Below are 25,577 nucleotides of genomic sequence, written 5' to 3' on the forward strand. Positions count from 1 at the left end.
GTCAAGTGGTACAGGAGCTCCGGGGACACAGCCTCTTCTGAGGCAGGCTTTTCATTCATGCCCACTCCTGTAAGGAACGCCATGCGCGCACTTCCATAAACTCATAGTGCACTAAGCGAGGCTTGGGTGTAATCATTCTTTGGTCTGTTGTTGGTGCCCTATCTGAGGTAAACACATTTATTCACGTCTCCCCAAGAGTCTCATACCACAGTCTGATTTTTTTATCTTTTCCTTCAGTTATAAACGCTTTCAGGTTGAGATAATTAAACAAAGTAGAAACAATGAAAATGGTTAGGCTTTCTTTTTAAAATGTTTCTTTATTTCTGACAGGGAGAGAGCAAGCAAGAGAGAACTGGTGGGCCAGGGCCTCCAGCCACTGCAATCCACCTCCAGATGCATGTGCCACCTTGTGCAGAGGTGCAACCTTGTGCATCTGGCTTGTGTAGGACCTGGAGAGTCAAACATGGGTCCTTAGGCTTTGCAAGCAAGCACCTTAACTGCTAAGCCATCTCTCCAGCCCTCGCCTAGCTTTTAAAACTCCCCCAACCTGTCAATCCACCTGAATCTCATTTCGTCCATGTTCTAAGTACATTCCAAATATAATCATTCCAGCTGCTCAGGTCTGTTACTCTGTGCCACTACTTGATATATAACCAGAAAAACACTAACTAGAGAGCACAACAGTTATTATCACCTCATAAAGGAAAGGGAAGGAAGCAGAAAAGGAGAAAGGGAAGAGAAGGATGAAAAGAATGAAGATGACTGAAGGTATTAGCAAACAGACCCCTGACCAGGGGAATCTGCCAGAGATTGCAGTCTGCCCCTCTATCTTGGGTACCAAGAAGCTGCTTGTTGACTTGAGACCCCGGGAAAGTAACTGCTCAGACGGCCAGAAGTTCCCAAGTCCTCAATTACCCCTACCTCACTTTGTTTTGTATCCAGACCATCTCTACCCCCACCCTAAGGTCAGTAACCTCCCACCCACGGCCCCCCACAGGCTACCCAATGCACACTTTTGTTTCTAGTGTTATGGTGCCAGTGGAACCTGAGGACTCAGCTTCTCGGGCCCTGAATTCTGAATAAAGCCTGCTCTTTACTGTTGAAATTCCAGCAATTTCTTCCTTCCAACTAGCCTTTAGTCCCAGCACATGGGAGGCAGAGGTAGGAGGACCACCGTGAGTTCAAGGCCAGCCTGGGACTACAGAGTAAGTTCCAGGTCAGCCTGGGCTACAGTGAGACTTTACCGCAAAAATAAATAAATAAAACAAAAACAACTTTTTCCTTCCAGTGATGACTTAAGGGATAAGAAGGAAGAGAACACTACTACCTTAAAGATTCTTGAGCTCTTTTCATTTTCTATTAATCACCTATTTTCCCATTCCCCCAAAGACTCTTCTATATTCTAGATCTTAATTCTCCAATGTCCATGCCACATTCTCAGCATCTCAGCAATTTCTGTATAACATCTGTGATTGTTACTCTTGTTAATTTGATGGAATTTGATCAGGTATTTTTGATATTTTATTTATTCAAGAGAGGGCTGGAGGGATGGCTTAGCACTTCAGGTGTTTGCCTGTAAAGCCCAAGTATCCAGGTTCAATTCCCCAGAACCCATGTTAGCCAGATGCACAAGGGGGCACACGCATCTGGGGTTCATTTGCAGTGGCTAGAGGACCTGGCATGCCCATTCTCTTTTCCCCTCTTTCTCTTTCTTTGTCAAATAGACCAAAAAAAAAAATTTTTTAATGTTAAAAAAAAAAGATTTGTTTATTTGAGAGAGAGAAAAAGACACAGAGAGAGAGGATGAGAATGGGTACTCCAGGGCCTCTAGCCACTGCAAATGAACTCTAGATGCATGCATCACCTCTGGCTTTCTGTGGATACTGGGGAATCGAACCTGGGTCACTAGGCAAACATCTTAACTGTTGAGCCATCTCTCCAGCCTTGGTCAGGCTTTTTTTTTTTTTTTTTTTTTTTTAAATTGAGGAAGTGTCTCTCTCTAGTATAGGCTGACATGGAATTCACTGTGTAATTTCAGGGTGGCCTCAAATTCATGGCAATCCACCTACCTCTGCCTCCCAAGTACTGGGACTAAAGGCATGCGCCCCCACGCCTGGCCTGACCAGGTTTTTTTTAATGTGTAGCCCAGGCCGCCCTCAAATTCCTGATCCTCCTGCCTCCACCTGTCCAGCAATTTCCTACCAGCATGTGCCACCACAACTGGCCTGACAGGTATTTTTTAAAATATATTTTATTTGTTTATTTATTTGAGAGACAGAAAGAGAGGGAGGGAAAGGATGGGCACACTAGTGCCTCCAGCCACTGCAAATGAACTCCTGACACATGAGCCCCTCTGTGCATCTGGCTTACATGGGTCCTAGAGAATCAAACCAGGAACCTTTGGCTTTGCAGGCAAACACCTTAACCGCTAAGCTATCTCTCCAGCCCATGATCAGGTATTTTTGATTAAGTTTCCTACTTAGTATCCAGTAGGACGAGCACTGCTGGAGGAGGTGAGTCCAGCCTTAAGGTATGTGCTGAGCCAGATCAAACTCTTTCTCTCTGCTGTGATGCAGGCTGGAGTGAGCCAGCTTCCTCTGCCATGATTGACCTTGTCTTGATATCTGTAAGCCTGAAGTAAACCCTTTCCTCCCATAAGCTTCTTCTGGTCAGGTGTTTGTCCCAGCAATGAAAAAGCAACAACAGGAAGGAAGACCTACTATGAATGTTGGTGGCCAGCAATGAATTAAAAAAATAAATAGGGCTGGAGAGATGGCTTAGCGGTTAAGCGCTTGCCTGTGAAGCCTAAGGACCCCGGTTCGAGGCTCGGTTCCCCAGGTCCCACACTAGCCAGATACACAAGGGGGCACACGCGTCTGGAGTTCATTTGCAGAGGCTGGAAGCCCTGGCGCGCTCATTCTCTCTCCCTCTATCTGTCTTTCTGTGTCTGTCGCTCTCAAATAAATAAATAAATAAATAATTTTAAAATAAATAAATAAATAAACAAACAAACAAGTGGCACTCGGGCATTCATCCCTCTCTGCTTCCTGACCGTGGACACACTATGACCAGCTGCCTCGTTATCTGCTGTCATGCCTTCCTCATCATGATAGACTGTATCTTCAAGCCAGGATTCAAAATAAACTTCCTAGCCAGGTGAGGTGGCACACACCTTTAATCTCAGCACTCCGGGAGGCAGAAGTAGGAAGATCGCAGAGAGTTCAAGGCCACCCTGAGACTACATAGTAAATTCCAGGCCAGCCTGGGCTAGAGTGAGACCCTACCTCGAAAAACCAAAATAAATAAACAAACAAACTTCCTTAACTTGTCTTTTTCAGTAATTTTTTAACAGCAATGAGAAAAGTAACTAATACAACATCGACTTGACCTTTCTAAAACATCATCAGCATCTTATTTCTCAGCATAAGGCAAGCAAAATTTAAAATACACCCACTGCCAATTAACACAATTAGACATCCCTGTTTTGGTAAAAGTAAAAAAAAAAAAATCTCAATAAACATAGATAATTTGTGTATTTTGTAAATGATCAATAGGGACTTAAGAAATACCATGCACAAATAAGCCTGTAAAAAGGTAAAGCCTCAAAATAAAACCCCTTACAAAATTAGATTCAAGTCTGCTAATTTATGTAACTACAAAGAATCCCATGACTTTAAAACTGCATGGTAAGTCTTCCCAACGAGAATACACACACACACACACACACACACACACACACACACACGGAACAGTCATGATGTTCTTCAGGATCACACACACATTCACAAGCAGTAAAAAGAAAAAAGAAGAAATAAAAATTTTAAAAGAATGTCCTTTATTAGGCAGTACTAGAGAGTATTACTTTCAATAAATCTCAAGGCTCAACTGTGCTTTCTGTGTGTGACAAACCAGAAGTTTCTAAGGAGCACTTTTGGTTCTTCAAAGTGGGGTCTCACTGGAGCCCAGGCTGATCTGGAACTCACTCTGTAGTCTCAGAGTGGCCTCAATCTCATGGAGATCCTCCTACCTCTGTCTCCCATGTGCTGGGATAAAGACGTGGGCCCCATGCCTGAATATATGGAATATAATTTGACCTTGTTCATCCATTCCACTACCTTCTCTTATTTTTTCTCCCTTCTACCCCAATCCCTTGTTATTCTTTAATAGTTCCCTTCTACATCAAGAAGTTTGAAAACAGCTGATTTAAAGAAATTCTAGATAATTGTTTTTGGTCTAAGTTGAGTTATGTCTGACAACTGAAAGGAAAAGAAGTTGAAATTCTCTTAAGGCTCATTTTTCATTAAATCTTCAAATTTCCTCTCAATCTTCCAATTAAAGCATTACCACCATTTTCTAAATTCATCATGAACATGTCTAGTTATTTAAAAAAAAAAACATAAGGGTCTCCCTTACCTTCATTTCAATAACAGTTTGCAGAGCTTTTGTTTTGGCAGAATCAGGGGAATTCTCAAACCTCCGGTGCATCTCCTAAACAGAAGCAGAAGACAGTCAGTGGCCTCCTTCTTACTCTCATGTGTTTGAAGGGGGAGGTGGGCCACCTCTGTGAGGATATGGACCCTTCTGTGTGATAACTCCTTCCTCTGGATCAGGGAATCCAAACTGCATTCAGACCAACTCAATCATACATACACTGGAGACTCTCTGCTTTGAAAAGCTAGTCATTTAAAATTAGTCACACCAGGGCTGGAAAGATGGCTTATCTGATAAGGGACTTGCCAGCGAAGCCAAAGGACCCAGATTTGACTCTCTCCAGTACCCACATAAGCCAGATGCATATGGTAACTCATGCATCTGGAATTCATTTGCAGTGGCTGGAGACCCTGGTGCACCCATTCTCCCCCCCACCTGCCTTTTTCTCCGTATCTAATAAATTTAAAACAAACAAATTTTTTTTACTTTTAATTTTTCAAGGTAGGGTCTGACTCTAGCCCAGGCTGACCTGGAACTCAGTATGGAGTCTCGGGGTGGCCTCAAACTCTTGGCGATACTCCTACCTCTGCCTCCCGAGTGCTGGGATTAAAGGCGTGTGTCACCATGCCCGGCAAAAAAAAAATTTTGAGATAGGGTTTCACTCTAGTCCAGGCTGAACTGGAGTTCACTATATAGTCTCAGGGTTGCCTCAAATTCACGCTGATCCTCCTACCTCTGGCCCCCCCCCCCCGAGTGCTGGGATTAAAGGTGTGCACCACCGTACCTGGCTTAAAATATTTTTAAAATTTATTTATTTATTTGAGAGCAACAGAGAGAGAAAGAGGCAGAGAGAAACAGACAGAGAATGGGTACTCCAGGTCCTCCAGCCACTGAAAACGAACTCCAGACACGTGCACCCCCTTGTGCATCTGGCTAACATGGGTCCTTGGGAAATTGAGCCTCAAACCAGGTCCTTAGGCTTCCCAGACAAGCACTTAACTGCTAAGCCATCTCTCCAGCCCTTAAAATATTTTTTAATTTAAAAAATAAAAAAATTAGTCACCCCAATGCTAACTACAATAGTTGAAACTATCATACATCACTAGAATGATACATCAGTACTGTACAAGACTACTGAAATTATCTATGCTGATATTCTTTCTGCAGCATACATCCCCAGAATAACCACCACATAGTTAGCTATGTTGACAACCACCAGTGGGGCTCCAGGAAAGGAAAAAAGGGCTCCTGAGCCAGGCATGGTAGCACACGCCTTTAATCCCAGCACTTGGGAAACAGAGATAAGAGGATCATCATGAGTTCGAGGCTACCCTGGGACTACATTCTAGGTCAGCCTGGGCTAGAGTAAAACCCTACCTCAAAAATGAATGAATGAATGAAGAGGGAGGGAGGGAAGTAGGAAAGAAAGAAGGGAGGGAGGGGAGTGGGGGGTTCTTAAAACAATTTTCTCATATAGTTCAAATTTAGAAAATACCACAAAACCTCTGTGTTTTTTTTGTATTTTATTTTTTTTTATTTATTTGAGATAGAAGAGTGAGAGATACAGAAATAGGCAGGTAGAGAGAAAGAGAAAGAATGGGCACACCATGGCCTCCAGCCACTGCAAATGAACTCCAGATGTGTGCAAACCCTTGTGCTTATGTGGGTCCCGTGGAGTCAAACCTGGGTCCTTTGGCTTTGCAGGCATGTGCTTACTGCTAAACTATCTCTCCAACCCTGCGTTTTGATTTTTCAAGGTAGAGTTTCCCTGTAGCCCAGGCTAACCTGGAATTTACTATGTAGTCTCAGGGTGGCCAGGAACTCATGATGATCCCCCTACCTCTGCCTCCCAAGTGCTGGGAATAAAGGTGTGCACCACCACACCTAGCTCAAAAGAGCTCTTTTTTTTTAACCCAAAGTTTAAAGAGTTTAGGATAGAACTGAAGGAGACCAGGGTCCTCAAGGATCACTCTCAAGTTACCAGACAACTTAGGGCAATTCTCTTATCAGTTTTGTGACTCTAGTAACCACAGGGGGTAAAGAAGAGTTCTTTCCTAGCCAAGAAACACATTCAATTGATTTTTCTTAAAAGAGAATTCTTAGGTTTGAAAGATGGCTCAGCACTTGCCTGCAAAGCCTAAGGGTCCAGGTTTGATTCCCCAGTACTGAGATAAAGCCAGATGTACTAGGTAGTGTATGCATCTGACGTTTGTCTGCAGGGCTGGAGGCCCTGGTGCACACAATCATTCATTCTCATTCATTTTCTTTCTCTATTTCTCACCTCCATTCTCCCTAAGGCTAGAGGCCCTAGTGTGCCCATTCTCCTTCTCTATCTGCCTCTATCGCTCTTTCATAAATAAATAAATAAAATGTTTTTTTTTTTTTTAAGAAGCACTGGTCAGGAAGCTAGAATGAGTGTGGAGAGAAGAGAAGCTGGGAAGGAGTACAAGAAGGGGAAGTAGACAGCCAAGTGGAAGGACAGAACACAGGGGGTGGAAGAGTATAGGCAGGACAGGGACACACAAAATTTGAAAAAGCACGGATTAGCACTACAGAAACCTACTTCTTCATTAGTTAATCAAAAGGTCTCTCTCTATTGAACAGAAAATGAGAGACAGAGGAAGAGTTTGGGTGGAAATACCCTGGTTCACGTTTATACTGGGGAAAGCTTTACCCTAATACAACAGACTGTTCATGGTAAACCCCAGTGGCAGAATTAGGTCACCCTCCCCCTGCATAGTTGGTCAGGGAATCATGAGGCCCCCAAAAAACAATGCAGCCCATTGCAAGTAGATGGTAAGACCCTATTTCTGAAGACACCATAGGTTGCGGTTACGGGACATTGAAAAATTAAGCTGGAACTCAGGCTGAAACCAGCTCCCTGCTAGGGTACCAAGTCACCGACAGCGTAACCAAGCAGTGGATCCTGCAAGCTACAAAACCAACTAGCCAGGCAGGATGTGCCCAGTGGTGCAATAGTGTTACACAACTTCAAGGAATAAGCGATTGCACTCTGTTTGGGTATTAGGCCCACTCAGTGGAAGGAATTTCATGTCTGGTACCCAGAATGAAATCAGAAACCATGCCTTGGAAGGCCACAGACCCCAGAGGGACACTCTTCCACTCTTCTCTGGCTAAACGGAGAGGGTTATACCCATCAAAAAGCTGGGCGTGGTGGCACACATCTTTAATCCCAGCACTTGGGAGACAGAGGTAAGAGGATCGCTGTGACTTTGAGGCCACCTGGGAATACAGAGTGAATTTCAGGTCAGCCAGGGCTGGAGTGAGACCCTACCTCAAAAAAAAGGCTTCCATAAATTACATATATGTCTCTTTTGATCAATGCTGCTCTGGTTAGAGAACCTGCTTGTTACAGACAGTGGCAAATACTAAGGAGCCCCAAAACCCATCAAAATGACAGTAAGAGAAAGCCAAGTACCTAGCACAGGACTCATCATCTCTACCACACCAGACCCAGCACAAGAAACATTACAGAGGAAGAGGCAGGCTACAAAGAAGTGCTTCTCTGTCAGCCAGACAGCCATCTCCAGAGAGATGGGGGAAGTACTGAGGAGACTCAAAACTCATCAAAGCAGAAAATAAGAGGCTGATAAGAGCTCAGTCCTGAAAGAGACTTCTAACATGCCTCCCAGTCTCAGGGAGCATGAGGGAAGATGAGTGGGGAGGCGTGTTATGAGACCTTCTCCTCCCTACAGGAACTGACTGGTGTATTCCTGGGGAAAGACGGGAGGAGTGTGTGGAAGAGCCACAGAGGGGGAGGCATCCTATGAGACCTTCTCCCCCATACAGAACTGACTGGTGTGTTCCTGACCCTAGAGTGAACACCAATATGCCTACTAAAGAGGGAGTGGGAGCTGAGAGGAGGGACTAAAGAGGACTGGAATATGATTCATTTGCAGTATGTTCAATATTAAAGCTCCCAGTAACATTTTTTTTAACTATGAAAAATAAAAAACAAGCCAGGTGCTGGGCATGGTGGCATATGGCTTTAGTCCCAGCACTCCAGAGGTAGAGGTAGGAGGAACACTGTGAGTTCAAGGCCAGCCTAGGGGTACAGAGTGAGTTTCAGGTCAGCTTGGCTAGAACAAGAAACTATATCGAAACAAAACAAAACAAAAATAAATAAATAAAAGCTGGGCTAATAATATAGTCCACTGATAATTCACTTGCCTAATATGCATCAAGCTGTGAGTCCAACCATAGCACAAAATTAATTGATAAAGGTCAAGGATGTAGCTCATGTAGCATATGAAATATCTTAGGCTCCACATGCAACAGCATAAAAGGAAGCAAATTTTTATCTGCACATCTGAGAGAAAGGAGCACTTGTAAATGAAAAGTTGCACTTGAATCTAAGTTTCTTTTTTTCAAATTTTAGCCTTCAGATTCAATGGGTAAAATATCTGTGAAGTTCCCTTAACAGACTCAAACCTCCACACATATTCTGGGTTACTGGTCTCAACACAGAAGAGAAAGAAATGCTGGAGATGGCTTAGTGGTTAAGATACTTGCCTGCAAAGCCAAAGAACCCAGCTTCAATTCCCCAGTACCACATAAAACCAGATACATAAGACAGCACATGCGTCTGGAGTTCATATGCAGTGGCTAGGGGCCCTGACATACCCATTCTCTGTCTGCCTCTGTCCCTCTCTCTCTCCCGCTCTCAAAAGTAAATAATATAAAAAATATATTTAAGCTGGGCATGATGGGATACTACTTTAATCCCAGCACTTGAGAGGCAGAGGTAGGAGGATCAATGTGAGTTCAAGGCCATCCTAAGACTACATAGTGAATTCCAGGTCAGCCTGAGCTAGAACAAGACTCTACCTCAAAAACTCAAAAATACATATTATTAAAAAGGAGATAATGGAAGTAAATAGTAAATGGATGGTTCCTCGGTATTGTTTAGTATCTTCCCTCAGCCACTGTAAGTATCATGAGACTACAGCTCTTTACCAACTTTATCAGCTGCATTATGCTGACCAAACATTCTTTGTTTAAAAATAAATAAAACCTTGTTGCCAAAAGGGATTTTTTGAGACTGGGTCTCATATAAACCAGGATGCCCCCAAACATCCTATACGGAAAGAAATTGCCTTGAATCTATGTTCCTCTTGCCTTTACCTTCCAAGTACTGAGATGATCACTAAGCGACTTCTTCATGCTTATGCTCATGCGTTAATGCCACTCTCACTTTCAGTTACAGAAGCTTCTCTTTTCAGATGGTGGTGACCACTGGGGTGACTCAGAAGTCACAACAGTGTTAAGAAGAAATGACAGTAGAGTTCATTTCTGAGACCTCTCTATCACACTGTCCAAGGCACTGGAAGAAGTGGTGGAAAGAATGTAAGAGCCAAAGGAAGGGAAGGACTGCTTATAAAGCTGTCATCCAGATGCAAAGTGGCCTTGACATTCATGAGCTCATATGGTGCCTGACACTACCTACATGAGACCTTCAGAATAGAAGGAAAAGATCATAACATCAAAATAGAAGAGAGCCAGGCGTGGTAGTGCACACCTTTAACCCAGCATTTGGGAGGCAGAGGTAGGAGGGTCATTGTGAATTCAAGGCCACCCTGAGTATACACAGTGAATTCCATGTCACCCTGGGATAAAGTGAGAGACCCTACCTCAAAAAACCAAGGACATGGAAAGAGAAGAGGAGGGGGAAGGGGAAAAAGAGAAGAGGAACTAGAAAGAAGTGATTCAATAGAGGGTGGATTTAGAAGGGGGACAACCGGGGTAGTGGGTGGGAATTATCATAATCTATTATCTATACTTATGGATGCTGTCAATAAAGTTTAAAATTGGGGCTGGAGAGGTGGCTTCGTGGTTAAGGCGCTTGCCTGAGAAGCCTAAGGAGCCAGGTTCAATTATAAGTACATACATAAGCCAGATGCACAAGGCAGCACACGCATCTGGAGTTCATTTGTAGTGGCTGGAGGCCCTGGCATGCCTATTCTATCTGCCTCTGCCTTCCCTCCCTCTCTCCCCCCCCTCCTCAAATATATATTTTAGACTTAAAAATATTTTATTTAATTCCATGGCTTATTTCAGTATTCTCTGCTAACATACTAGGTATCAAAATCTAGGTCTCAAAGTTTGTTGTCTGCATAACCACCATCTGTAACGTCTGTTAAGACTCCTTGTGCCCAATCCCTAAGCACTAACCCAATCTGGCCTGTAATGTGGAGCTTATCCTGTAGGTGTCCTCATTCACCTGCCAAAAGTGCTACAGATAATAGAAAACCTAACAGTGAGCCAAGCAACAGCTTAATTTCAGTAAACAAAAAATACAAGATTCAAAGAACAATAATGCATCAAAGACCGGTCAACGAAAACAGAATGAGCACTATAAACATCCTTTTCTAATCTAAAGTCATCCCTACTATGTTTCCTATAAAATAATTCTATGTTACAAATGGCAACCTTGAATTGTGTGTTTGACTGACAAGTCCTATAGTTTTTCCAGGTCAGCTTGGGGTAGAGTGAGACACTACCTCGAAAAACCAAAATAAATAAATAAATAATAAAATTAAATTGTGGGGGTGGGAGGTCTTATTTTTTTTTCAAGTTAGGGAGGTTATGTATGTATGTATGTATGTATGTATGTATGTATGTATGTATTTGTAAGCGGGGGAGGGGAGAGAATACAAATAGACTATGCCAGGACCTCCTGCCAGTGAAAACTAAGTCCAGATACATGCACCACTCTGTGTATCTGGCTTTACATAGGTACTGGAGAATGAAACCCAGGTTGTTAGGCTTTGCAGGCAAATGCCTTAACTGCTGAGCCATTTCTCCAGCCCTCATTCTATATTTTTTTTAAAGCTGAGCATGTTGGTGCACGGCTTTAATCACAGCACTTTGGAGGCAGAGGTAGAAGATCACTGTGAGTTCGAGGCCAGCCCGAGACTACAGAGTGAATGCCAGGTCAGTTTGGACTAAAGTGAGACACTACCTTGGAAAAAAGTAAATATCTACATACATACATACATACATACATACATACATACATACATACAGGGAAGGGAGGAAAAGAAAAGAAAAAAAGAATGAATTTTTTTTAAGTAATAATTGTAGGTCTGGAGAAATGGCTCAGTGGTTAAAGGTGCTTGTTTATAAAGCCTATTGGCTCAGGTTCAATTCTCCAGGACTCCAGTAAAGCCAGTTGCACAAAGTGGCACATGCATCTGGTGTTCATCTGCAGTGGCTCTGGTGTGCCCATACTTACACACAAACACACACATATTCTCTCTCTCTCTCAAGTAAATTAAAAAAAAAAATTTATTTATTTTTTTGGTTCGTTTGAGGTAGGGTCTCACTCTGGCCCAGGCTGACCTAGAATTCACTATGTAGTCTCAGGGTGGCCTAGAACTCACAGTGATCCTCCTACGTCTGCCTCCTGAGTGCTGAGATTAAAGGCACGCACCACCACGCCTGGCAATAAAATAATTTTAACAAATGAATAATTGGGCTGAAGAGATGGCTTAGTGGTTAAGGTGCTTGCCTGCGTAGCCAAAGGACCCAGGTTTGATTCCCCAGGACCTATGTAAGCCAGATATACAAGGTGGTGGCTGTGTCTGGAGTCTGTTTGCAGGGCTGGAAGCCCTGGCACGTCCATTTTCTCTATTTGCTTCTTTCTCTCTCTCTCTCAAATAAGCAAATAAAAATAGCCAGGCATGGTGGCGCACACATTTAATCCCAGCGCTCAGGAGGCAGAGGTAGGAGTTCAAGGCCAGCCTAGGACTACAGCGTGAGTGCCAGAACAGCCTGGGCAAAAGACCCTACCCTCAAAAAGAAAAAAAAAAGAAAAGAAAAAACTGTTAAGTTCTTTAAAAATGAAAATGACAGCTACAAATAAATATTTCAGATTTTTAATGGATTAACTATAGAACTATAAAATCAGAGGTATGTTTTCCTATTACAATTTTACTGTATGAGAATATGCCATTTTGTTAAAATCTCCTTCCTTCCACTCCTAGGTGGTGAGGAATTTACAGAAGTTGACTTAAGTCTGTTTCCTCTAAAACATATGCAACAATGTGCTGTCTTTACCACCCTTTCTGGCTGTGCCTCCATGGCAGCAAACAATTTTTACCACATCTTTCATAAGGAGGCAACTGTTTCTACGGAAACCACAAGCAAACATTCATTATTGCATCTAAGGATTTTATGAGCACACAGAAACTGATATGACAGTTTACATTCTCTCATTAATGTTTTAGAAATGATTAGTACATAAATGCTCTGATTCTGATTGTAGTTTTGCTGTGCTGTCTCCATAAACAAATCTAGAGGCAAGTAACAAAGAAAATTCACTGCTCCCCAGGGAGCCTCTTAGAAATCAGGTGTATGGAGCAGGGAACAAGTGGAAGTTATGAAGCCATATATATATGTATCAGATGATGTCATCCCATTCAAGAAAGCACATCATAAAAGAAAGTAGTGAAATACTGAATAACAAAAGAAGAACTTCTCTCCAGTAGCATATAAATCTATCTAGGCCAAGCTTGTGATTTTGGGTTTTTTGACATTGTTGTTCTTGTTTTGAGGTAGAGTCTCAATTTAGTCCAGGCTGGCCCAAACTCCTCCTACTTCTGCCTCCTGAGTGCTGGCATTAAACGTATGCATCACCACACCCAGCTCTGATTAACAAGGGGAAAAAAAAAACAATCAATAAAGCAAAACAATTGAAAAAAATAGAAACTTACCTCTCTTAACATATTATTCTCTTTTTCTTTCTGCTCTAAAAGGCTTTCTAGATGGTGAACATGCATCTCTGCCTCTGCCAGCCGTCTTGTCCTCTCATGGTCTTCCTCAGTAGCCTTGGCAGAAAGTCCTTTGCTTTGTAACATCTCCAGAAGCTTTTTAATGGACTCATCACGAGCATTGAGCGTTTGCTTCTGGGTCTCAATTCGAAGCTCCATTTCCTCCAGGGTCTTGCGCAGAAGGAAGAGCTCTTTGGCCTGCCGCTCGTGCTCAGCATGCAGCCTCTGGAAGTTCTCCTCTGTCAGCTCTGCCACACAGGGCTCTCCAGTCCTATTGCTACTGTCTTGCTGGAAGAGCTGATTCAAGTCCCTCTGGATCCGCAATTCATCCTGGAGAGCCTGGATCGTCATCTGCATGTGCTAGGAAAAAGACAAGAGAAAGAAAATCCTAAGTAATATTCCTCCTCAGTAGCAAAAAGGAGCTTGTAAACAATCTAGAGATCCTTACCAGGGTTCTCAGGAATGCTCATTCAGTAAACTAGGATTCACCTTATTCTGCTTTTGTTTGTTAAGAAGCGATTGCAATAATCTAAAAAATACCAGTAATTTAACTTGTGTTTATTCCCAAAAAGAAACCAGAATTGTTAAAGGTATAGTTTGTTTGCAGTGGAAGGAGGTCCTGGGATGCCCAAACTCACTCTCTGTCTGTTGCTCTCAAATAAATAATAAAAATAAAGCTGGGTGTGGTGGTACACGCCTTTAATCCCAGCACTCAAGAAGCAGAGGTAGGAGGCTCTCTGTAGTTTGAGACCAGCCTGAGACTACATAGTGAATACCAGGTTAGCCTGGGCTAAAGCAAGATCCTACCTCAAAAAAAAATAGACCAGGCAAAATGAGATGGGGCAGTTCAGCTGAAGATCACTCTGGCCTCCACAAGTATGGGGTGCCAACAGGGCACATACATATGTATACACTACACACACACACACACACACACACACACACACACACACACACCACACACACACCACATGACACCCCACTAGAAACATGCGCAGGGAAAAAAATGAGGGCACAAAATGCCATGACTACCTTTTTCTACACGGTCAAAAAATATGAAAAACTCAGTGATATATATACAAAACTGTGTATGTTTTAAATTTGATTACATAGCAGTAGTACACTAAGTATCTAAAGGAAATGATTTGGCAAATGTACAAAGATGAAAACATAAAAACATTCATTGTTGCAAGGCATTTTAGACACACCTATCATAGCACTTGGGAAGTGGTGTCAGAAAGACTGATCCCAAATTTGGAGTCAGTTTAGGATACAAAGTGAGGAGCCTGCATCACTAATTAATTAATTTAAATGTCATAAAACAGATATTCATTATTACAATAATGACAAGATTAGAAAGAAAACAAAGGATAGTGATAGGTGACAGGTAAAGGGAATTAGAAATGTCTCCACACACGGGGCGTGGTGGCGCACGCCTTTAATCCCAGCACTTGGGAGGCAGAGAGGTAGGAGGATTGCCGTGAATTCAAGGCCACCCTGGGACTACATAGTGAATTCCAGGTCAACCTGGGCTGGAGTGAGACCCTATCTCGAAAAACCAAAACAAAAGAAAGAAAAGAAAGAAATGTCTCTACACTTTAGTACTTCTAGTCATTAAGAGTATATACTGCACCCAACACTCCCAGGCTACCGTCCGCAAGCCACGCATGGGAACTGTAGACCTTCGGGACTGTGTACCCGAGGCTCCTCACCACACCACTCAGACTGCTGTGAGTGTAACAGCTTCCTGACACCAACCCACCCCACCCGCCCCGGACTCCTACCTAGCCTACCACTCAGACCCCACACATGAGGTAAGGCACATGTGACCCAGACACACACACCCCTCCTCACTTTGCACTGTGCATACGCCAGCTCCTAAGGACAGAGCATATGCGACAACCCCACCCCAATGCAACCACTCACCACATCACACGTGACCCAGGCCTTTGAGGTCAGTGGCTACACATGTCCCACCAGCCAAGCCAGGATCACCTTAGAGGAGGCCCTGTTCATGAATTAGCACTGGGTGCCTCCATGACTGAACTTCAAGCAAAGCTGAACTGAGCCAAGGACAGCTAAGAGAACATCTAGCACCAACCCAAATACTCAACAGAAGTGTGGCAAAGAACATAACCAACAATCTATTTCCAGATGCACAAGCACCAACACAAAAACACAGGTACAGCCAGGCATGCACATGGTAGAGGGCATGAAAAGAGTGTAAGAGCTTCAGGGTGGGTAGGAATAGCCTGAGGCAGTATAATGCAGCTCCCCAAAACTGACTGATAGCACTTGGTCTCCACACTGAATGCCAATAACCCCACCAAAGAAGACCCTCAGCAGAATAGGGGCAGGGGTGGGGATGTTTAAGAGTACAACCTTTTTATTTAAAAAAAAAATCAATAAATTGATCCCAGCATGGAGGCATACACCTTTAACCCCAGCACTTCGGAAGCTGGGGTAGGAGGAGCACCATGAGTTCAAGGCCACCCTGAGACTAATTCCAGGTCAGCCTGGGCTAGAGAAAGACCCTACCTTGAAAAAAAAAATTGGTACTTAATAAAATTCTTTATTTTACTGATCTATATTCCCAAAGTCAATTTTGTGCATCAAAATGAAATCTCGACAAGCATTTTAAACAAACATAATGAGACAATGAACAAATGGCTGGTTGGGGAAAAAATGGAGAAAGAATAATCAAATGGAAACTCCCAAGAATGGCTGAAGGAAATAGAAGAAAATCTGCAAAAAGAACTCAAATTACAAAATAAGGATGGCTCAGTGAATTGGACAAAAGGAAACAAAATGAACTCAAAGGATAGATGAAGGAAATGGAAGATAACCAACAAAAACAACTAAATTGATGGCTGAAGCAAACCAAAGAGAATCAGCAAAGAGTACTCCACAGACAGCTTAATGAAATCAAAGTCAATCAAAAGAGATCAACATGGGCTGGAGAGATGGCTTAGTGGGAAAGGCACTTGCCTGCAAAACCAAAGGACCCAGGTTTGATTCCCTAGTATGCACATAAAGCCAGATGCACAAGGTGGTACATGCATCTGGAGTTCGTTTGCAGTGACTAAAGGCCCTGGCATGCTCATTCTCTCCCTCTCCCCCTCCCTCCCTTCCCCACTCTCCTTCCCTCCCTCCCTCTCCCCCCCTCTCATAAATAAGTAAGCAAAAAAAAAAAAATTTTAAGACCAAATCAAGAAATGAAAATGGAGGCTGGAAATAGGTTGATATTGTATATATGTAAGGACAATGATTGTGATGGGGAGGTAATATGATGGAGAATGGAATTTCAAAGGGGAAAGTGGGGGGGGAGGGAGGGAATTACCATGGTATATTTTTTTTTATAATCATGGAAAATGCTAATAAAAATTTTAAATATATATATTTTAAAAAAAAGAAAAAGAAAATGGGGGCTGGAGAGATGGCTTCTTAGCAGTTAAGGCACTTGCCTGCAAGGCCTAAGGACTCGAGTTCACTTCCAAGAACTAATAAAAGCCAGATGAACATGGTGGCACATGTGTCTGGAATTCATGTGCAGTGACCAGAGGCCCTGGCACACCCATTCTCCCTCTCTCCCTCCATCCTCCACTCACACTCAAATAAATAAATAATACAGTTTTAAAAGTAAAGAAATGAGGGCTGGAGAGATGGCTTAGCGGTTAAGCGCTTGCCTCTGAAGCCTAAGGACCCCGGTTCGAGGCTCAGTTCCCCAGGTCCCACGTTAGCCAGATGCACAAGGGGGCGCACGCGTCTGGAGTTCGTTTGCAGTGGCTGGAAGCCCTGGTGCGCCCATTCTCTCTCTCTCCCTCTATGTGTCTTTCTCTCTGTGTCTGTAGCTCTCAAATAAATAAATAAATAATGAACAAAAAAAATTTTTTTTAAAACTTTAAAAAAAAATAAAGAAATGAAAATGGATGACTGGAGAAGCAGCTTAGCCCTTAAGGTACTTGCCTAAAGCCTAAAGACTCAAGTTCAATTTTCCAGTACCCATGTAAGCCAGATGCATCTGAAGTTCATTTATAGTGGTGAGGGGCTCTGGCATGCCCATTCCCTCTCTATCTGTCTCCCTCTCTTTCTCTCTCTCCTAAATCAATCAATAAATAAAATATTTTAAAAAGAAGAAGCCAGGTGTAGTGGCACACACCTTTAATCCCAGCACTTGGGAGGCAGAGGTAGGAGGATTGCTGTGAGTTTGAGGCCACCATGAGACTACATAATGAATTTCAGGTCAACCTGGGCTAGAGTGAGAAAAAAAGAAAATCAAAAGTGGAATGCAAGCGAGAGATGGAAATGCTGAGGAAAACATAACAGAAAGCAGAAATGAAATAACCTTCTTAAAAGGCTCCCATGAAAGCTTCACCACCCAAACTGACCACATGCAGGACAGGATTTTGGAACTTGAAAGACAAGAAAGAAGAATTACATGACAACTCAAAACAATGTCGAGTTCAAAAATGTGCAAACAGAACCAGAGGTAACTTTGGGATACCTTAAAAAGATCAAATATTTGGATCATAGGCATATAGGAAGGGGGAGAAATAAAGGCCAAGGGCATACGGAACACATTCAACATTACTGAAGAAAATTCTCTCAACCTTACAAAAGAGAGACCAATCCAGGTACAGGAGGTACACCGAACACCAAATGCACAGGACCAGAGGTGCCCCATGTCACATGATGAAACATAAGCACTTGGTGGGGTGGCGCACGCCTTTAATCCCAGCATTCTGCAGGCTAAAGTAGGAAGATCTCCATAAATTCAAGGCCACCCTGACACTACAGAGTAAATTCCAGGTCAATCTGGGCTAAGGCGACATTGTACCTTAAACCTCCCACTCCCTTCAATAAAACAAAATACAGAATACAGGACACAAAGAGAAAATAGTAAAAGCTGTAAGAGAAAAACAGCTCATTACATACAGAGATAAGCCCATTAGAATTACACCCAACTTATCAATACAAACTCTTTAAAGCCAAAAGAGCTTGGATAATGGTATTTAAAAAGCTAAAAGACCATGACTGTCAACCCAAATTGCTGTACCCAGGAAAATTTATCCCTCCTAATAAAAGGTAAAAGAAAAACTTTCAAGAAATAAACCAATGTAAGTAGAAGAATAGATTAGTAGGGGGTGAAAAGGCCCAAAGTGAGGTCAGGGGAAGAGACTGAGTAACGGAAAGGTGGAGGGAGGGCTAATCAAAATCCAAGAGGATATAAATAAATCATATGGAATCCTCCATTTTTGGACAATGGAACATTCACAAGCCATAGATTGATGCTAGGAAAATTTCAGTGCCAGGGATGGGATACCTTCCATTGAGTTGTTGGCCAGGGAGACCCTGATGCCCCCAAAACATTATAGGCCATTGCTGAGGCCCTTGGTTTCCCACAAGGAATAGATGGTAAGACCCTATTGCTGAAGACTCCACACACTTGGGCTGCAAGGCCACTGAGAAATCCTGCTGTACTGAGCTGATAACCTCCTCCATGTAGACCAGCTGACAGAAAGCTGGAAGAAGCCATTCTACATGCAGTTCAATGGGAGAAGGAGATATCACCAGTGAAGATACTCAACAGTGGACACTGCAAGCCTTATATTTGGCCAGCCAGGCCAAATGAGCCATCATGGTGGAAACCAACTGCCCTCCAATTGGACTGGAGGCCCGCTCCATGGGAGGGAATACATCCCTGGTACTGAAAACTTAAAACGGGTAGTCATGAGCCCTGGGGGTGTAACATCTGCTGATGTCTGGAAAAATGTATATACTATGCTTATCAAACTGCCCAGTAAGCACTTCTCTTCATACCCTTATATTAATGTTACTCTCACTTTGGGTAGAGAATCTTCTCATTTCAGATGGCAGTGACTTTGGGATGACTCAGAACGTGGAAAGTGACTGGAGTACTGAGTAACATCTCAATCACACCTTCCAAGGCTCAGGGTCTAATGCAGAAGAGGTGGCAGAAAGAATCTAAGAGCCAAAGGAAGGGTAGGGCTCCTCACAACATACTCCCTCCTGACATAAAATGGCCTGGATATCCATGACCCTCACTCTCTATCTATCTCAAGTAAATAAATGAAAAATAAATATATATATATATTAGAAAACAACTAAGTGTGTGCACTATAGTTAGTGTTAGCCAATGCACAAGTCAGGCAGGCACCTTCAGGTAGACTCCTACATTAATGTGTCTTCAAGTTATCCTGTCCTTTATTTTCAGCTGGCACTTTATGGAGCAGGCTGGGCATAGCCAGAGGCACTCCTATCTATTATTTTAATCTTATAAACATGAGCACACTGAAAAGTGAGTTCCTAAATTAAGCATATATAGAAATGGGCCAACCCTTGCATGAATATGTAAGGCTGCCTCAATAAATCCCTATGCTCTGAGGAGGGGGTTGCTTTGTAATTAACACCCTAGCTGGTCTTGCCTGCTGCAAGCACATTTCTATACCTTTTTATGTCCTTGCTGTCTAACATGGCTTCGCACTCAACAAGATGTGAACATTAGTACACTAAGAACTTTGCTTTGCTTCTCCCTGTGCATCTCTGCATACCAGAAGACATGTAGTCTCTCTTGAGTAGGGAGCCATGGATACTCAAGCATATGCTCCATAGGAAAGTAGCACTTGTTTTTAATTTTTTAAGATTTATTATTTTTTTGAAAGAAAGAGAGAGAGAGGATATGGGCACTCCAGGGTCTCCAGCCACTGCAGACAAATTCCAGACACATGTGCCACCTTGTACATCTGGCTTACATGTGTCCTGGGGAATAGAACCTGAATCCTTAAGCTTCACAAGCAAGCACCTTCACCTGCAAGTCATCCCTCCAGCCCCATCTTAAATTTTTTATATACACACTAATGAGATATTTATATTAATCAATTTTAAGATTGGTCCTGTATGCAAAATCTGCCAGCCTTGAAAATCTCTTTCCCATCAAGCATCACCAAGGTGTAATCAAGTTCAAAATGAATACGGTATAAAATTTGGATAGCACATAGCCTAAAATCAATATATAATGGTTCCACTAGCCAGGTGTGTTGGCTCATGTCTATAATCCCAGCAGTCCAGAGGCTGAGGTAAGAGGACAGTCATGAGTTCAAAAGGCCAGCCTGAGCTACAAAGTGAGTTCTAATTAGCTTGGACTGGGGTGGGGACCTGGTCCAAGCTGATCTGGAACTCACTCTTTAGTCTCAGACTGGCCTGGAACTCACAGCAATCCTCCTGCCTCTGTCTCCCGAGTGCTAGGATTAATAAAGGCATGTGCCACCACACTCAGCTACAGAAAAAAAAAAGTAATAAAAAAAATCTTTAATTTAATTAATTAAAAAAAAAACACTTTCTAGGCATGGTAGTGCATGCTTTAATCCCAGCACTCAGGAGGCAGAGGCAGGAGGATCACCATGAGTTGAAGGCCACCCTGAGAATACATAGTGAACCCCCGGTCAGCCTGGGATAGAATAAGACCCTACCTCAAAATTTAAAAAAAAAAAAAAAGAGCGGGTGTGGTGGCGCATGCCTTTAATCCCAGCACTTGGGAGGCAGAAGTAGGAGGATCACCAGGTATTCGAGGCCAGCCTGAGACTACATAGTCAATTCCAGGTCTACCTAGGCCAGAGTGAGACCCTACCTTGAAAAACCCCCAAAAAAAAGAAAAAGGAAAAAAAAAAGGTGAATTCAAGTAAGCAATAAAAATGTTCTCATTTAAGCCTATACAAGGACTTTTTTTTTTAGGTAGGGTTTCATTCTAGGTCAAGCTGACCTGGAATTCACTATGTAGTCTCAGGGTGGCCTCGAACTCATGGCGATCCTCCTACCTCTGCCTCCAAAGTGTTGGGATTAAAGGCGTGCACCACTACGCCCAGCACAAGGACTTTTTATTAAAACAAAGACTTTGTAAAATCATCTTATAGTCCAACAATGCATCAGTGACTGTTTATAACCGAGCTAAAAAGTCACTGTCTGACATTTGGAACAAGATTATAATAGGATCTTTGAAATCAAAATGTGAAACTGATATGCCAGCTATGCCAGTTACTGCAAAAAACAGTAGCTAAGATAAAATACAATGAAAGTGGCAAATTCTAAAAGATACATAGTCTATTTTGTTTTAAACTGTGTTTTTGTAATGACATTAGTTCATGCAGTTTAATACAGAAGATGATCATTATATCAAAACTGTGTTGATTCATAAACAATGTTTCCGAGGCAAAGGATCTATAAAGAATAGAAGTAGAACTAAAATCTTCATCCCAGGCCGGGAGGCAGAGGTAGCAGGATCGCCGTGAGTCTTAGGCCACCTTGAGACTACATAGTGAAGTCCAGGTCAGGTGGGCCTAGAAGGAGACCCTAACTCGACAAACCAAAAAAAAAAAAAAAAAAAAAAAAAATCTTCATCCAGGGAGCTGGAGAAGATGACTCAGTAGTTGAAGGTGCTTGCTGGTAAAGGCTGCAGGTCCAGGATCAACTCAATGCCCATGTAAAACCAGATGCATGCATGCAGTGTCAAGAGAACCTATCTCAGAGAAGGTGGAGCACAGACACCTCAAAGTTGTCCTCTGACCTCCACATATGTGCCACGACACACTTGCCTACACCGTCCCCAACACATACACACACACACACCAAAAAAAAGGGGGGGGGGCTAGAGGGATAGCTTAGTGGCTAAGGCACTTGCCTGAAAAGCCTAGGGACCCAAGTTCAATTTCCCAAGTAATGCCATATATACAAAGTGGCACATGCATCTGGAGTTAGTTTGTGGGGGTTGAGGCCCTGGTGCACTCATTCATTCTTTTTCTATCTACCTCTTTCTCGCTCTCAAATAGACAGAATATTTTTTTAAAAAATATTTAAAGAACCTTCAACAAGGAAAGGAAATGCCTGCATCAACAGGAATACTTTGTGAAGGCACAGTGGCTCATGCTTAAGATCCCAACACTCAAGAGGAAACATAAGTATCACTGCAAGTTGGAGCCAGCCTAGACTATTTATGGAGTTCCATATTAATCAAGACATTAATACACACACACACACACACACACTTTCAACTCTACCTTTAAAAATTAAAAAATGGGGTTGGAGAGATGACTTAGTGTTTAAGGCACTTGTCTGTGAAGCCTGAGGACCCAGGTTCAATTCTCCAGGTCCCATCTAAGTCAGATGCACAAGGTGGCACATGTGTGTGGAGTTCATCTGCAGTGACTAAAGACCCTGCTGCACCCCTTCTCTCTCCCTTTCTGTCTAAAATAAAAATAAATTTAAAAAAAGAAAAAGATAAAATTAAAAGGGCACACCTGATTTCAGGGCTACCTTCCCACAGGGTACACACCTTAAGGGTTAAAGGCTCCCTGCTCAAGCCAGGCTGCACATCTCCAGGCAGACATGTACATCTATCTACACTGTCTCAGTGCAGTAAGCCGGCATTTTGTTCAATTACTCTTGGGGATTTTCGGCATTTGCTGGAGCGGTCAGCAGCCACAGTATCCTATGATCCTGGAACTTTCTAACCAATCTTCTATAGTGAAATTATATAGGAGCTGAGAGGTTTTTTTTTGTTGTTCATTTTTTATTTATTTATTTGAGAATGACAGAGAGAGAGAAAGAGACAGAGAGAGAGATTGAGAACGGGCGTGCCAGGGCTTCCAGCCACTGCAAACGAACTCCAGACGTGTGCGCCCCCTTGTGCATCTGGCTAACGTGGGTCCTGGGGAACCGAGCCTCGAACCAGGGTCCTTAGGCTTCACAGGCAAGCGCTTAACCGCTAAGCCATCTCTCCAGCCCGGAGCTGAGAGTTTTTATGCGACAGCAGAACTTCTAATGTGACTACTGACTTTTTACACTGATTTGTTATGGAATATGCTGTAAAACCAATTTAATGGTTAAGAATCATCTTTTTTATCAGTAAAACAAAATAAAATTTAAAATATTTCTCTCTCCCATAAAGGGAAGCAGGCACTATATCATGAAACCTGTTTTCATTTTTATTTGGGCTATAATTCAGAAAGCTCCTATCTTGGAACCAATTACAACATATTCCTATGCTAGAAAGATGGCTCAGTGGACAAACTGCTTGTTGAATTTGAGTATATGAATGTGGATCCCTGGAACCCATGTGGACTCTGTACTCCCAGTCCACCTAGGCCAAGAAGGGGGCAGCAAAAGAACTTCCCTGAAGCTCACAAGCCAGCTAGCCTGACTAATGTAGCAGTGAACAATGACAGCAGACCTTGGTCAAACAGGATGGAGAGCAAAGACCAACACCAGAAAATCTTCTGAGCCGGGCGTGGTGGCACACGCCTTTAATCCCAGCACTCGGGAGGCAGAGGTAGGAGGACTGCCGCTGAGGCCACCCTGAGACTCCATAGTAAATTCCAGGTCAGCCTGGGCTAGAGTGAGACCCTACCTCGAAGAAAAAAAAACAGAAAATTTTCTCCTGATTTCCAATGCACACACCAAGGCATGTGTGCCCCCCACACATGCAAAACTATGTGCACACACATTTATATATACTACATATATTACTAATAATTAATTGTTCATCATTAATAATATATTAATATATGTTGTGGGTACTGGGGAAATGAACCAAGGCCAGTAAGCTATGCAAGCAAGTGCCTTTAACCCTTGAGCCATATCCTCAGCCCATGACCAGTTTTCAAATGAAAATACTACTGAAGGATGCAATGAATGAAGGACATTCAAATAATGTTCTCAATGGAATAATAAAACCTAAAATACCAATATCTGACACACTCCAAAAAAATTATCTAGAATTATAACACAGGAAAAAAAGTTTAGGGCTAGAGAGATGGCTTAGTGGTTAAAGCACATGCCTGCGAAGCCTAAGGACCCAGGTTCAATTCTCTAGGTCCCACGTAAGCCAGGTGCACATGGTGGCACATGCATCTGGAGTTTGTTTGCACTGACTAGAGGCCCTGAAGTGCCCATTCATATTCATTCATTCCCCCCTCCCTCCCTCCCTCCTTCCCTCTCTCTCTCTCTCTCTCTCTTAGCCCTGGAGTGCCCATTCTCTCTCTCCCACCCTCTCTCTCTAATAAATAAATAAAAATACGGCTGGAGAAATGGCTTGGCAGTTAAGGCGCATGCCTGTGAAGCCTAAGGACACAAGTTTGATTCTCCAAGTTCCACATAAGCCAGATGCACATGGTGGCACACGCATCTGGAGTTCATTTGCAATGGCTAGAGGTCCTGGTATGCTCATTCATTCTCTCTGTCTCCTCTATCTCAAATAAATAAATAAATATAAAATATAAATATAAATAAAATCTTTTTTTAAAGTTTAAAGGGAAATAAAATTATCAAATTAAGAAATTCCTTTCCAATTTCTTTGAGATGGGTCTCCAGAAGCCCAGGCTGGTATGTGGCTAAAGAGGACCTTGAACTCCTGATCCTCCTAGGATTAGAGTCTTGCTCCCCAATGCCTAACTTTATGCAGTGCTGGGGATTGAACCCAGAGCTTCATGCATGCTAGGTAAACATTCACCAACAAAGTTCCTCCATTCCAAATTAAAAAAAAAAACTGATTTACTATTTATTTTAAACAAGTCTCCCATTTAAATTATTTTATAAAGGATATTAGCTTTTTAAATGAGCAATATCAAACATCAAATTCATTAAGATTACAATCAGAAAAGAAAATAGGGTTAGAGAGATGGCTCAGTGGCTAAGACACTTGCCTGCAAAGCCAAAGGACAAAGTTCAATTCCCCAGGACCCATGTAATCCAGATGCACAAGAGGGTGCATGCATCTGGAGTTCATTTGCAGTGGCTGGAGGCCCTGGCATGCCCATTCTCTCTCTCCCTCTCCTGCCTCTTTCTCTGTCTGTCTGTCTGTCTCTCTCTCCCTCTCTCAAATAAATAAATATAAAAATAAAGAAAATAGCCAGGTATGGTGGTGTACACCTTTAATACTAACACTTGGGGGGCAGAGGTAAGAGGATCACTGTGAGTTCAAGACCAGCCTTAGATTACGTAGTGAATTCCAGGTCAGCCTGGGTTGGAGTGAGACTACCTAAAGAAAGGGAGGGAGGGAGGCAGGGGAGGGAGGGAGAGAGGGAAAGAAGGAGGAATAATGTTGGGGGAAGGGGAGGGGAGGGGAGGAGAAGGACAGATGGACAGACAGACAGGAGAGATAGCTCAGTGAATAAAGCACTTGGCACACAAGCATGACAATCTAAGCCTAGATCCCCAAACTCCATTTAAACCCAGACCAGGTAGCTCTATAAAATGTGCTCATACAGCAAGGTGAAAGGCAGAACAGGATGATTCCTGGAAGTTCACAGGCCAACTGACGTGGCAAACACAGTGGTGAACAAC

At 42.8% G+C, this 25,577-nt stretch overlaps 1 protein-coding gene across 6 annotated transcripts in view; it reads right to left on the reverse strand.

Moving 5' to 3' along the window:
• The window catches only part of Erc1 (ELKS/RAB6-interacting/CAST family member 1), a 346,919-nt gene that overhangs the window by 278,020 nt on the left and 43,322 nt on the right, over nt 1-25,577 (reverse strand). For all 6 annotated transcript variants that reach the window (XM_045137240.1, XM_045137238.1, XM_045137236.1 and 3 more), the window contains exons 3-4: nt 13,167-13,583; nt 4,414-4,488 (exon numbers count right to left, since the gene is read on the reverse strand). In XM_045137240.1, coding sequence (XP_044993175.1) covers nt 4,414-4,488; nt 13,167-13,583 — 492 coding nt within the window. The remainder of the gene's footprint in view (nt 1-4,413; nt 4,489-13,166; nt 13,584-25,577) is intronic.

Source organism: Jaculus jaculus, chromosome 18 (assembly GCF_020740685.1).
Source record: "Jaculus jaculus isolate mJacJac1 chromosome 18, mJacJac1.mat.Y.cur, whole genome shotgun sequence".
Lineage (NCBI taxonomy): Eukaryota > Metazoa > Chordata > Mammalia > Rodentia > Dipodidae > Jaculus > Jaculus jaculus.